Here is a 14,971-nt window from a genome sequence, read left to right on the forward strand (position 1 = left end):
TGATTCAATGACTGGGGTAATCGGGATGGGTGTGTCAGAGGCAGTGCGGTTGGCGCAGGATAGAGCAGGGTTTAGGGCTGTTGTGCATAGGGTCGCTGTGAGTCGCAAGCGACTCGACGACACGTAACAACCACAAGTAAAAAACTGGAATTCCTCTAACCATTTTATTTTAAAAATATGTCATATTGACAACATGTTACCAAGTAAGTGGGCAGAATAACATTGAAAAATAAACCCAGAATATGTTGTTGTTAATTACCGTTGAGTCACTTGTGCCGTATAGTGGCCCTATGTACAACTCTGAACCCTGCTCTATCCTCAGCCAACCTCATTGTCTCTGACACACCTACCTCCATTACCCCAGTCAGTGAGTCAGTATGTCTCATCCAAGGTTTTTCTTTCTTACACTGTCCCTCTACCTTCCCAAGCATGATATCCCTCTTCGAGGGTTGGTCCTTCCTTGCAACATGCCCAAAGTATGTCAGATGGAGCTTCCAAGTCATTGGCTCCAAGGAGCAGCTTCCTTTCACTGTCTCTGGGATGAACCTGTTCTCCTAGCAGTCCATGGTATATACAGTATTCTTCTCCAACACCACAACTCAAAGACATGAATTCTCCTCTTTCTGTCATTTCTAGTCAGTATAAGACTAATTTTTCTCACTGCTGTGGGTTCTCTTTTAAGTGAACATTAACATAAAACATGAAGATAGAGAACTGGTCCTAAGATTGCAAAAACAATGAGGCACGTAGGACAAAGCTCAGTGGCCCCCTTTTTTTTCTGAGTTCAGTGTACTTTATTGATGGTACATGGCGAGGTGGGCTCTCTGAATCCCTCCCCTTTCTCAGGGGAGACCTATGGAAACATCAAGTATGTGAAATTCTCAGCTGTTGGGCAAGGACTCCCCGGAAGCTGAGGGTCTTTCCTAGTTCTGTTGCAGGTTATGGTAGTCCAAGGAGCTTTTATTCAAGTCAAGCACCCTGTTGCTGCAGTCAACTTCATTATAATACCAGAAAATTAGTTTTAACAAAGTTGAGGGCAATACCGCCCCAGCCTCAGAGGTTGAAGAGTGGATGTCACTGTTAAAGTTGCAGGAGACAACTTGGTCTTCAGTGTATCCTAGGAATCCCTCTAGTGACCTTCCGTTGCCTGCTTTATTAATGTCATCATATTTGGCAGTTTTCTCTAGGCAGCAGGTCAGATCCAAAACTGACATTCAGCTCGAGACCATGGGCAAGGATGACCTTACAACCTTGGCAGCGCCAAAAGATTCAGTGATGTTCTGAGCAGCTCCGCTGCCGTCATGCCACAGCTTTCCAGAGGGGGCATCCTCAGTCTTCTGGGTTGCAGAGATGGCATGGACCCTTCAATGGACCAATGGACTCCACAACAAACTCAGTACCAGCATCACCCTACTTGATGTTGGTGAGATGTCATTCCTGGAACATAGTGGTGGCTTTACCATTGATGATAATCTTCCCATTCTCAGCCTTGATAGTGCCACTAAACTTGCTATGGGTGGAATCCTGCTGAAACATATAGACCATATAGTAGAGTTCAATGTAGGGATCATTGATGGCAACAACATGCACTTTGCCAGATTTAAAAGCATCCCTGATGTCCAGTCGCCCAAAGCAGCCAAATCAGCTCACTCGGACCTTCACCATAAGAGATGTGGCTGAAGCTTTCTGAGAAGTTAGGACTGTCAATCAATGAGCCTAGTGTTAGTCCTTTTTTTTTAAAAAAAAAGTCCTTTTAAAGTCTTGATTTTTTTTTAATAAAAGGTTAATACCTGCAATATGAGCTAATGATCCTGAGCCAGCAATTCACTACAGAATAAATATAAGCCTGTGGAAATAATCCCTTGATGTAATATATGTTATTACCAAAATGCCATTCTTTTTCAAATTCATTGCTATTATAAACATACTTCATTGACCAATAATCATCTGTGATTTCCCTGCATCAATCTGTTTAATTATTTTAAGTCTGTCTTGCTCAGTATAGTAGGATTAGTACGTTATAGTAAATGTTTGGTGTAAGTATTTGGTGAATTAATGTATAAATTAATTTTTGCATCAGGGAAGTTCCTTTTTTCCACATGATCTTTCGTTTCTATAGGGAGCTCATGTGGACTAGTAGTAAGAAGCTGTGCTGGAGTCCCAAAGACATGCAGTTAAAATCTAGCAGCTGTTCTACAGAAGGCTGGGCAATCTCTTCTCTGGTGACTTACTGCGTCTGAAAACCCTCTGGAGGGTCAGTTGTGAACCAGCTGGACAACAGATATCAACAACATGATGACTTTAGACTCATGATTCTGAATATGGGCTTGAATCACTAGGTACTTAATTAAAGAGGGGAAAGGAAAATAACTCTCAATCTTCCTGCAACCTAGGTCTGATAATGAATTCTGACCTCCCATCTCAGAAGTTTTCCTTAAAAGCCCAGGATAAAATGTCACTCATTTGAGGATATAATTTAACAAGAATAAGAAATAGAAGGGCACCATATCTCTTTCTTTTTCTCTATACCTCCATCTTTAAAATGGGAATTGTAAGCAGTAATATTCCAGGTTTATATAGAGTTAAAATTAATTCACAGCAAGCACATGGCATGGTTTTAAGTGCTGTTCAGTCAGCTACAACTTAAGGCACCCTGTGAACAACAGACCTGAACTTTATCCTATGCCATTGTTAAAGTCACTGTGTCAGTCTATCTCCCTGACTGTCATCCTCTTTTGTTGTCCGTCATGGTGTCTTTTTTCCAAGGACTCTTCCCCTACTCATAACATCTCCAAAATGTTTGAGGTGAAATTTCACCACTTCCAAAAAACGTATTGCGATGGGAAAGTCTGCAGTTAGGGACCTCTCTAAAGTACTCAAGAGCAACGGTATCTCTCTGGAGACTAAGGTGTGCCTGATACAGGCCGTGGTTTTTGCAATCACTTGTTATGCATCAGAGAGTTGGACAATGACTAGGGAGGATAGAAGGAGAATTGACGCCTTTGAGCTGTGGTGCTGGAGAAGAGTACTGAATGTACCATGGACTGCCAAGAAAACAAGTAGATTCATCCTAGAGAGGATTAAACCAGGCTGCTCCTTGGAGGCAAGGATTCTGGGGCTTCACCTGGCATACTTTGGACATGTTGTAAGGAGAGACAGGTCTTTGGAGAGGGACATCATGCTGGGCGGAGTGGAGGGACGGCGCAGGAGGGGAAGACCCTCTATGAGGTGGATTGATTCAGTGACTGGGGCAATCGGGATGGATGTTTCAGAGGCAGTGAGATTGGCACAGGATAGAGCAGGGTTTAGGGCTGTTGTACATAGTGTCACTGAGTTGCAAGCGACTCAACGGCACATAACAACTCTAAAGAGCACTCTAGTTGCACTTCCTCAAGCAGATTTGTTTTTTCTTCTGTCACTGATCTACTTAATGCTCTTGTCACCATTACAATTCAAAAATTTAAATTCTTCAGTCTTCCTCATTTACTGTCCAACTTTAAGGTGTATAGCAAACTGTTGAAAATACCATGGTTTGAGTCAGGCACACTTCAACATTTAAACTGACATCCTTCTCAGTAACATTTTAAAGAAGTCTTTGACATTAGATATTTCCCAATGCATAGTACTTGGTGTGTTTATCAGTATATTACATGGTACCTGATATAAATGTATTTTAAAATAAGTTATTTAATCCATTGCACTATTCTCACAGAGGTCTTAAGACTTAAAGAAAAGGATATTTAAATGTTTAACCTCTTTCATAAATTTTATAAAACTTACTCAAAATAGATGATATAATCCTCCATATACCTAGTTTCATCATCTGTGTATAGGTGGTATTGCTTGTATATGAATAAAAGTAATTTTCTCTGAGAAACAGGTGAATAGTTTGATCTGAACAGGGACTAAAATATTTAATGTAGTACATTGTGTTTCTGTGAGCCTGTGTATATTATAGGGAGCTCTAGTAGCCTGATGGTAAGAGGCTGTGCTGTAGTCCCAAAAGTACACAGTTCAGATCCACGAGTTGCTCCATGGAAAAGGGTGACCCGTCTCCTCCCATGTGATTTACTGCCTCCAAAAACCCCCAGGTGGGTCAGCTCTCTGTCAGTTGAGACACAGCAGCAATTTTTATTGAAAAAGCATGGAAAGTAGGGTTATTATAATCAGGAAAGGAGGACCATGGTAGTGCTTGAAAATAATTCAGAGAATGTTTCTAAATGTTATTTCACACTTAAACTTACTCTGAAATTAGGTGTTTCATATCAGGAAATCATATACAACTCATAGAAGGAGCTGCTAGAAAATAGCAAAAGTATAAAAAGGAATATGAATTTAATATCTCGGTAGCTTGAAATCTCCTGTGGCAGTTAGATCATGGAAGATTTGATCTAATGTCACAGATAGGAGATTTTAAGTTTAAAGGATTACATTCTGTTTTATACTGGTCAAAATTAAATTAGTTGATTAAATTCCAAGGATCCATTGTTGAATTCTTAGGAATGATATGTTTTTCTGGGTGATAGTGTTTTAAGTATGCTCTGGTAAAGTGTTTCTGTGGTCTTTGGGTTTGATTGGTAGATAAATTACTGAGATAGAGAAAAGAGGAGCTAAGAGCCATTTTAAGTTCGTTTAATGGCTTTACTACGCAGTTCTCCATTAAGGTTTCAAACTCTCATCCAAGCTTTGTACTTCACAGACTTGTTAAGCCCTTTAAAGAAATGGAAATCTCGCTATCTGATGGAGCAGAGTGTCACGAAGTTACTGCAGCCTCTGTCACCAGTTACACCGCCACCCCCCAATTCAAGATCTAAGAGCCCCCAACTGACCACCCCTGGTTCATCTCATCCAGAAGAAGATTGTCGAAATGGATATAGCCTCATGTTCTCACCAATCGCATCTCTTACTACTGCTAGTCGCTGCAATACTCCTCTACAGTTTGAGGTGATTTGGGTTTCCTCTTGGGGAGTGCTGGATATGAAAATCATTATTTGTACCATATTTCAAGTATAGCATCATTAAAAAAAAATCCTTCCTTATCTCTACAAAAGAATTAAAAAACTGAAAATTAGTGTGACCTGTTACCTATTAGCCCCTTTCCTTGACAGCAACCGTACCTTCCTTAAAAGGAATGTAGATCCCCTACTTTTCACCCATCTAATTTAATAAATGATCCATGTAAAAAGAAAGAAAGAAAGGAATGTAGATCCCATTCACCTGTCTTGCATGCCATCCATTAATCTTCAGAGCCTAAAGTAACCCTCAGTCAGCATGCTAGATTCTGTATTTCTTGTACTCTTGGAAGGCATTAACTACCTAATGTGCTTGTATCACTTGTGAGTTAAGATGATCCTTACTGACTGAGTCTCTGTTTCTAGGCCTTTTGTCAGTGGTGCGACTTTTCCTTGTTTGGTTTTTTCATTGTCTCAGGTTTAGAAATCACTGGCGTATGGTTTATGGTAAATGAGGTCTTGTGTTAGGACTGAAAAGTAGACAAAATTAATAATAGACATTCGTCATAACCTGTTGCAACCACACTGCATTAAGTTAGAAATGTATGTTTCAGCTGCTTCAAAAAGAAATTCAGGCTCAAACTGGTATTCGAGATTGAGCTTGTATGCAAAATACGTACCTATCACATATTCCTGTGAATTTATAATTCATGGGCACAGTATCTTCTGTTTCTCCAGGGGGGAAAAGTGTTCTGACCACTAAACACATTCAGTGCTGCCCTAGCTTTCACTTCCTCCATAGGTGCTCTTTGAGAAAAGTGAATCTTCTAGGCAAATACTATGCTGACTGTTGAGCTGAATTTATATTCATTGACTCAGAAAGGAGTATTAACAAACTAAAGGCTATGTTCTAATTCTAAATCGCTTTTTTTGTTATGTACTGTTGAGTCAGAACCAACTCATGTGAGGCACCTAAAGATCGTTTACCGCAGATTCAGGCATGGATTCCGTGAAGGAACAACACCGAAACCCAAACGGGCAGCTGTTGCAGCATCCAGTTCATCTTAAGAATTCCACTGTTTAGTTATGCAATAAATGTTCTGGTATTATAATTTAAAAAAAAAAAAGAAGAACCAACTCATGGCTGACCCTCCAGTGAGTTTTCAGAGGCATTAAATCACATGAAAGGAAATATCTCCTCTTTCTCACATGGAACAGCTGATGGATTTAAACCACCTACCTTTGACAGCAGACCTTCTTACCACTAGGCACAGTACTGTGTGCGAGAAGGAATTCTGTTGCCCTAAATCATACTCTTTAGCAGATAACCATGGATAACTTACTAGCCAGTTGTTAATCATCTGATTTAGATCTTATTATGTCTCTACAGAGTTGGTTCTTCTCTTTAGTACTCTTTAGTAGGGTTTTATAGTAATGCTTAATGTGAGCAAAGTCTCTCTCGTTTCTTTACTTTACCAATGTATGTGTGATATATATAAAAATAAGAATGTAAATCACCTTCCAAAACAGTCACATGCTTTTACTCATTGCAGATGCCTTGCAACATTTTGTATCATTACAAAACACTTTGACGATATTAGGAAATCAAAGATAATTTTAGTGATAATATGACCTAAGTACACTGTTTGAATACGGAAAGGGGAAGAAAATGTTCTACAGTATTTTAAATGACTGCTCAGCTATTTCAGTACATGTTTCCACTATTTTGGACATGTAATTTAACTGAGTAAATACAGCCTTTCTCATTAACTAAAAATGGGGCTCTGGTGGCCTCATAAGAAGCTGCACTACAGTCACAGAGGCATGTGTGGCGAATACATACCAGCTGCTCCACAGAAGGAGGATGATGGGCAGTATCCTCCTGTGCATTTTATTGCCCCTGCAAATCCCTTGGTCTTGACAGCACACAACATCGTCAATAAGAAACAAGCATCCCCTTTCGGTCTCTTTATCATCGTTCTAATTGCCATGCTTTTTTCTTTCATTCTCATACAAAAGTGTAATATAGAGTCTTCATCAAGATAAAAGTTAAAAGCTATAGAGAAATTACTTTCAGACATGAGGCATAGACAAGTATCAAACAAGTGTCCCAAGCAATGACCAACTCAGTTTGGTGAAGAAATACTCTTAAGAGGAAAAAATAAAAGATAAAGTTAAGAATCTTAGGGGTAGGAAGCGTTTAGCAATGTCCCCCTTCCACCCCACTCCTCCCCCGAAAAAAAAGATGTTTGTTTGTTAGTTTAACATTGTTAGGAGCACACCATTCACAAACCCCATTGGATGATAGTGTTTGACTTGGGCATGTGGAGGAATGTGAAGATTAGAGGAATAAGGACAAGAGTTTATATGAGGAGGAATAAGTGGTAGGTTGCCATTTAGTAACAAATAGTGCCTTGCTTACTAAACTAAAATAGTAAATGTGTACTGAAGAATGTTGTTTTCTTTCTTAACTCATATATGTTGTTTGCTCTAGAATGGGAACCAACCCATAGCTGACCCTCCAGCAGGTTTTTAGAGTCCATAAGTCACATGAGAGGAGATCCTTCTGCAATGGGGTATCTGGTGGATTTGATCCACATGCCTTTGGGATTGCAGCACACAACCCCTAGGCCACCAGAGTTCTCAGGAGTTTAAACATGCTAGGATGTTTAAATTTAGCATTGCACATTATATATAGCCTGTTCACATGTAAATGCACAGTGGCAGAAGCCAGGATTCACTGTTGATCCTTGGAACTTTTACAGATCTTAATGGTTTTCTCTATTCCACTGCCATCTTTCCTTGTTCACTTGTGCGCCTCTTACCTCTCTTCATTTCTACCCTTTGAGAATTTTTTCCTATTCTCTCCTACTCTGTGTCTTCATTGGTTTTTATTTTTCCAGCTTTGTCACCGAAAAGATGTGGATTTGACAAAAGTGGGATACCTTGACTCCAACACTAACAACTGTGCTGAGAGACCTTCTCAGCATAACTCCGGTCATTCTGACCTAGCTCCTCATCCCTCCATTGGACCCACTTCTGAGTCCGGCTTCTCAAGCAGGAGTGGAGATGGACAACAATCCCTTGTAAGAAACTCGGACCAGGCATTCCGGACAGAGTTTAACTTAATGTATGCCTATTCCCCTTTGAACGCTATGCCTAGAGCAGATGGATTATATCGAGGGTCTCCCCTCGTAGGGGATAGGAAGCCTTTACATTTGGACGGGGGTTATGGTTCCCCTGCCGAAGGATTTCCTAGCAGATATGAACATGGCTTTATGAAAGACCTTTCCCGTGGATCCATGTCACCCGGTGGTGAAAGGACCTGTGAAGGACTTCCATCTATACCACAGAATCCACCTCAGAGAAAAAAGGTAATGTGTTTCCCATTAAAAACCTTTCTGAAGATGGTGCAGTACGGTTACAAACAATTGGTGTTTGAATTTAAATAGAAGGCATGGGAGAGGGTCAGGAGAAGAGTGTATCAAGAGATAGCAGAGGACAGGCCATGGAGTTCTAACTAGCAAGTTGAGATGTGACTAATAAGTAATGTCTATTTTAGAAATCACAAACCGGTGTTTATAGAGCACCTGCTATGTTTTCAGCCTTGTTCTCAACGTTAGGAAAACAGAGATGAGTAAAGCCCATATCTAGTGAAAAACACAGTGTTCTAATACAACTTAGTGAGTCAGTAAATACTCAGCAAATTTAAATGCTTGCTGTGTGACGTATACCTGCTAGGCACAGGGTATAAGAGTAAAACTCAATCAACCTCACTGCCATAAAGTCAGTTCTAACCATAACGACTCTAGAGCAGATTTCCAGTGCTATAAATCCTAATGGGAGGAGGCTCTCATTGTTCTCCCTCGCCATCTGGTGGATTTGAAGGGAAGACCAGTGGCCATGATTAGCTGTATAGTGTGCTACAGATAAGGCTCCATCAACATTTTAAAAAGAATAGTGTTGTTACCACTTTTATATCACTTACTGTATCACTTTCCTTGTTTTAGGCACTATTAAGCTCTTCATAAGCATTTAATCCTTATAGTAATTTGTGAAATAGATACTTTTACATTTGCAGGTGAGGAAATTAAATAACTTGTTTGTGGTCATACAAAGGAGCTTTTATTTGTTCTTTATTTGTGTCACAGTAAAATATTTTACCAAAACCTAATTAACTCCTTTCCAAGATTTGTGTCTAAAGACACACACAGAATTGTCTTTTCATAAATTTGTTGTTTTAATTTGGACAGAAAAATGAAAAGTCAGAGGAGAAGATATACTGTCAGATAATTTGGAATAAAATGATTATGACTATAAAAGATTATCGCATGAATAGCGTTGAGTGTTGAAACTTTTTTATTTCTGGTTTCATTTAATTCTTAATGTCTGTAAAAGTGACTAGAATCATGATTTATTAATAGCTGAAACATTTTTTTGCACATCAACTAATATGTCAGGTTCTTTGCTGCATGTTAAAGATTTAAAAAAAAATGACAAAACGGATCTGCTTCATAAACTTGGGATTTTCCTTCATAGAAGTCATAATTGAGTGGAAGAGGGAGCAAAATGTACTACTGGCAGTATAAATGTAAGGCAGTGTGCTCTAATAACAAAGAAGAAATGCACTACACTATGATGATTCAGGGGTCCTATTTTTATGGTTAGGAAAGAATTTTTTTTTCCTATATTTTATTAATTTTCATAAACATTTACAGAGATTTTGGGTTTCCATTCATTCATTGTTGCACTATTCTCTCTACCCTCCTCCCAGTTTGTTCTTGTCCAAATGCCACATTGCTTGTCAAAGCCAGTTCTGATTAATCTCCTTTGTCAGTGTGTCCTTTGCCATTCCCTATCACTCCTCCCTGAGAGAGACTTCACCCTGAGTCATAAGGAAAAGGGGATGGCGTATTCTCTTAGCTACTTCCTGCTGAAAAGGGACGCTGTGGGTTTCAGGGTGAAGATCTTCTCTCACTACTCTAAAGGGCCCCTTTGGCAGTAGGAAACACATAGACTATTATGGAGATTGATTTTGGGATTTAGATGCACTCTTATTGATTGTGCTTGGCCGTACATGTTCATATCCTTGAAGATGTATCATGGGGGTGTTGCAACCTAGAAGGCACAAATTTGACTAACAAGTTATAAGTACATGAGTCCAAAAATTATGGAAAAGTAAAAGAAAAGATTCTTTCATTGTTTTACAAACCCTCCCCCAGGTCCCCTCCACCATGTAGCCCTCGCTCTAGTCTCCTGTGATGACAGAAATACCTAGTTATATATCTCTTTTAAACAGTTTTCTCCCTCCTCTGTTTCAGTGCAGTATACATTATTGAACCCATCTTACTCAGTCTCTCCCCAACAGTGGCATCATGTAATATTTGTCCTTTTGTGACTGGGATATTTCACTCAGCATAATGTCCTCCAGGGTCACCCATTTTGAATAATATTGCATGAGTTCCTTGTTTTTTAATGCAGCATAGTATTCCATTGTGCGAATATACCACAGCTTCTCTAGCCATTCGTTTGTTGATGGGCACTTAGGTTGTTTCCAACTCCTTGCTATTGTGAACAAAGCTGCAATAAACATGGGTGTGCATGGTTAGGAAAAAATTAGTAGATGATTTAGAGGTTAGAAGAACTTTCCAGGTAAGGATTTTTTACAGTCACTTTGCTAAAATATAAACTATGTGTCATATCCTCACCTTTGTCTTCATATTCTAGTTTATCAATGTGTAAGACAAATTTTAATAAATACCTACATATACCTTAAAAACTCTGAAGCATTGGCTTTTTCTCTTCTCTTAACTCTTAAGAGTAGGGAGCAACTTGCAGAATCACCCGGGAAATTTAACCAATCCCACTCTTTTACTTTTCCTTTGTTACAAATAATTAAGAAGGTGCTGGTGCTGGCATGGAGGGTATATATTTCGTGGCCTAAGGAGAACTAGAAAGACTTATTCTGACACCGACCCAAAAAAAGTCTTTTTCATGGGCTATACCTTCCCCCCCCTTTTTTTTTAAATTAATTTTAATGAAAGTTTACAGAGACTTAGGGTTTCCGTTCATTCATTGTTGTACTTTTCTCCCTGTCCACCCCCTCCCCCAATTCACTCTTCTCTTTGAAAAGAAAAAAAGTTTTCATTGTTATACAAATCCCCCCCGATCATATACTCCTCCAGGTTTTTTCTGAAAGACAGAAATAAAAGTTGATTATCTGCTTTTGAACGTCATTCTTCAAAGCTATCATCTCCTAGTTTAATCTTTTCTTACCAATCCTAATGTTTAAATACATACTTGTCTCAGAGTTTTCGTACACCTAGAAAAATTTGCCGACGTTAAAGCCTATTTTGTTTGTATGGCTTGACTCATGGGTTTAGGATTTTATCTTCTTTCCCTATTATTCATGACCATCTAATGTTGTCTAGCAAACCAAAATCCCATTTCTTGTTTGCCTTTTAGGTATCCCTCTTGGAATACCGCAAGCGGAAACAAGAAGCCAAGGAATCTGCTGGTGGGGGAACCGACTCCATACAGAGCAAAAGCAAGTCTTCAGGAGCTGGGCAAGGCAGCAGTAACTCCATGTCTGACACCAGTGCCCTCGGTGTGCAGGGATCTTCAGCCCGGACCCCATCTTCCCCTCACCGAAAATTCTCCCCATCTCATTCTTCTGTGTCCCATTTGGAGGCGGTAAGCCCATCAGATTCCAGAGGCACTTCTTCATCTCACTGCAGACCTCAAGAGAATATCAGCAGTAGATGGTAAGTTAATATTTGGTGCTTGGTAATTAAATTCAAGAAGGAATTATACATTTAAAATGAGTCCTGTTTTTACCTAAAATACGTGAAAACACTTATCTATGAAAGCCAGCAGACAGTGCCACCTGTTTCGTTGAACTAATTTAATAGTATCAGCCACAAACTACCACCAGCTTTGCAGGAGCAAAGAAGTGCCACTAAGTCTACAGAGAAATGACTTTGGACATCTTCTAGTTGTGAACAAATGAGATATTGCTTGGTGGGCACTGACATTGCCTCTTCTTTTAATCATTGCATATCGAAGGTAAGTCAAGAATTTCACCCAGTTCTGCTTGATTCAACAACAGGTTCATGATTGCATATGTCAAGGTAGAAGTAGGATGGATAATGTAAAAAAAGTTTTAGTCTAGTTTAGAGGAAACCCCAGATAAAATTATTAATAATCCTGGTGGCAAATACTGAGTACTACATGAGTGAAATAGTGGGGCCTAGGAGTTCGGGGGATCTGATCTTAAAGAAATGAAGTCTGTGGAAGAAAGGGCATGACTCAAATGAATCACACACATTTGGCCGTGGAACATTTTTTTATACTAATTACTGTGTGTCAGGCACTTGATTAGGCAGAGAAGGGGGGGGGATATTTCAAAATGAAGTTTCAAGTATTTAATCCCATTTTTCTTTATTTCTTTTTCTATAGAATTGATTTTCCTTCTATTGTATTTAATTGGCATAGTTTGGTGTAGTAGAAATACCTTCTTTTATGTTGGTCCTGAAGAAGACAAGTATTTATGAGAATTGAGACTAGGGCTTTATTTGTACCAGTGTTTTGATTGTAAATTCCATTTACATTTAATACCTTAAATGTACATCCTGTTGTTTTTTTCAGGATGGTTCCTACTTCGGTCGAACGGCTCCGAGAAGGAGGAAGCATCCCCAAGGTCCTTCGAAGCAGCGTGAGGGTGGCCCAAAAAGGAGAGCCTTCCCCCACGTGGGAGAGTAACACCACAGAGAAAGACGCAGGTGAGCCCATAAGCCAGCCTTCACACAGTTAACACCAGATAGTGGGGGACAGTTGAGTCAGTGTCTTGTGTGGTTGGGCTTTACTCTGTGCTACCTTCTTGGTCTTAAATTTGCTATTTTGGGCTTCCCTTTTCTTAAAAATCTAAGGTTACTTGCTCTCTGGCTGCTCTTTTTTCCCCCAAGGGTACCTTTCTGTAACTCATCTCTCCAAAGGCCTGGGAATTTACCTTGATGCAAGAGGAAGAGAAAAGAGGAGATGGAAGTCAGATCAGGCACTTTAAAATCACCTGTTATTAACCACTCCTTTAGCCCTGCTGGCATGCCACACTCACCCAGTTTTTGCCCAGATAGCATCATGGGTTGGTGATTTAAAAATCAGTGGGTTTTTCTCACTTAACCCAAGAAGCCAGTTTGATTTTTGTTGTTGTTAACCTTACAGACCTTGCAGATGGAGAAGGCTCAGAGACACTGGGTTCAGCACTCTCTAAAGGAGCAGCCGTTTACAGCCCCTCCAGGTACAGCTACCAGGTAAGATAAGGAATTGCTTATTGTTACACTGCAGTTGAGATGCATATACTATATATGAAAAATACTTGCATGTAATTTTCAAAACTTAGGTGGTAAATCCTGGTGGGCTCACCTTTAAGTAATAAATTCTGACCATAGATTAATAAGGTGACCAGAGACAGCTGTTTTGTTTTTAGTACCCTAAAAAAGCCCAAATGATTTAAAAGGAGGAGGAGGAAAAAAATAAGGTAACTGAATGTTCATAATCCTAATTATGAGTGAAGATGGGAAAGAGAGTGGAATGAGTATGTTACATTGTGGGATTTGGAACTAGTGGCATGAAATAAAATGTGGCTGGATTATAAAATGGAACATGAATGTATTCTGTAATCATTCTTCCAAATCACAATAAAAATCTTTTTATAATATTCACAAACCATTTAAGGAACTCACTTGTTTATGCTTTTGCTCTCAACTCTTTGCAGCTTCTGCAGTGTGATAGCCCACGGACAGAATCGCAAAGCCTCCTTCAACAGAGTTCCTCCCCATTTAGAGGACACCCCACCCAATCTCCAGGATACAGTTATCGAACTTCTGCACTGAGACCTGGAAATCCCCCCTCTCATGGTTCTTCAGAATCATCCCTTTCTTCTACATCCTATTCCAGCCCCGCCAACCCTGTGTCCACGGATTCATTAGCCCCATTTACGGGGACACCAGGGTATTACAGCAGCCAGCCACATTCTGGTAACAGCACCAGTAGCAGTCTTCCACGGAGGAGCTGCCCTTCTAGTGCTGCTAGCCCTCCCCAACAGGGACCCTCGGACTCGCCAGCCTCAGACTCGGCTTCTCAGTCCAGCACAGGAACTCTGAGTTCCACCTCCTTTCCTCAGAACTCTAAGTCATCATTGCCATCAGACTTACGGACTATTGGTCTGCCCAGTGCTGGGCAGTCGGCTGCCTACCAGGCCTCCAGGGTATCCTCGGTTTCCAGTTCACAGCACTACCCACACCGTGGAAGTGGGGCTGTGCACCAATATAGACTCCAGCCACTACAAGGCTCAGGGGTCAAGACTCAGACAGGACTTTCCTAGGGCTTCTGGATTTGGGCAAATAGAACTGAAATGAGCCCATAGCTGCTTCCTTCCAGCTGCCTCTGGATCCTAGGCAAGTATATTGCTGAGGAAGGGAGGTACAAGGTACCAGAGGATTGGGTCTGGTCAACAAGAAACAAGACTTGTGGTCGTAACTGGCCTCTGGCCTTGGAGAAAGATGTAAATCTTGTCTGAAGCAGAGACTATAAAGAAGTTACTCCCTGCTCTTAAGGGTACATTGTTGATAAGCAAGTGGTGTTTTGGTTAGTAACGGTTCTAAGTGCAATGAGTTGTGTTGACGCCTCCATCTCCCAACCTTGCCCGTAGCCTTTAGTCACTTGTGCAGTGAGACATCTTTTTAAATTTGAGGGGAAAAATCTTTTCAAAGGAAAAAAAGTAAAAAGAGCCAATCTCAAAGCCTCAATCCATCTGAGTAGCATTAGGGTTTTATGCACTGAAAAAAAAATGGGTAAGTATATAGGTGTTCACCCAAAGACCATTCCAGAAGGAGATGTCAGGTGTGTCCACCAAAGATAGTTCCTATCTTTGTCTTTAAGATCACCGAGAAATAGTGACATTTGTAACATGTTCTGTTCAGGGGGTGCCTGGCTTTCTGAAGACGAGATCATGGTCAACT

General features: G+C 40.2%; 1 protein-coding gene across 2 annotated transcripts in view; it reads left to right on the forward strand.

Moving 5' to 3' along the window:
* SETD5 (SET domain containing 5) overlaps positions 1-14,700 on the forward strand; it is a 51,127-nt gene extending 36,427 nt beyond the window's left edge. For both annotated transcript variants that reach the window (XM_006888903.1, XM_006888904.1), the window contains 6 exons: positions 4,700-4,944; positions 7,856-8,326; positions 11,418-11,716; positions 12,600-12,733; positions 13,173-13,261; positions 13,726-14,700. In XM_006888903.1, the coding sequence (XP_006888965.1) occupies positions 4,700-4,944; positions 7,856-8,326; positions 11,418-11,716; positions 12,600-12,733; positions 13,173-13,261; positions 13,726-14,334 (1,847 nt within the window). In that variant the 3' untranslated portion in view covers positions 14,335-14,700. The remainder of the gene's footprint in view (positions 1-4,699; positions 4,945-7,855; positions 8,327-11,417; positions 11,717-12,599; positions 12,734-13,172; positions 13,262-13,725) is intronic.
* The last annotated feature ends 271 nt before the right edge of the window (positions 14,701-14,971 follow it).

The sequence above is a fragment of the Elephantulus edwardii genome, unplaced genomic scaffold (genome assembly GCF_000299155.1).
Source record: "Elephantulus edwardii isolate Elephantulus edwardi_28Jun2011 unplaced genomic scaffold, EleEdw1.0 scaffold00073, whole genome shotgun sequence".
In the NCBI taxonomy this organism is placed as follows: domain Eukaryota; kingdom Metazoa; phylum Chordata; class Mammalia; order Macroscelidea; family Macroscelididae; genus Elephantulus; species Elephantulus edwardii.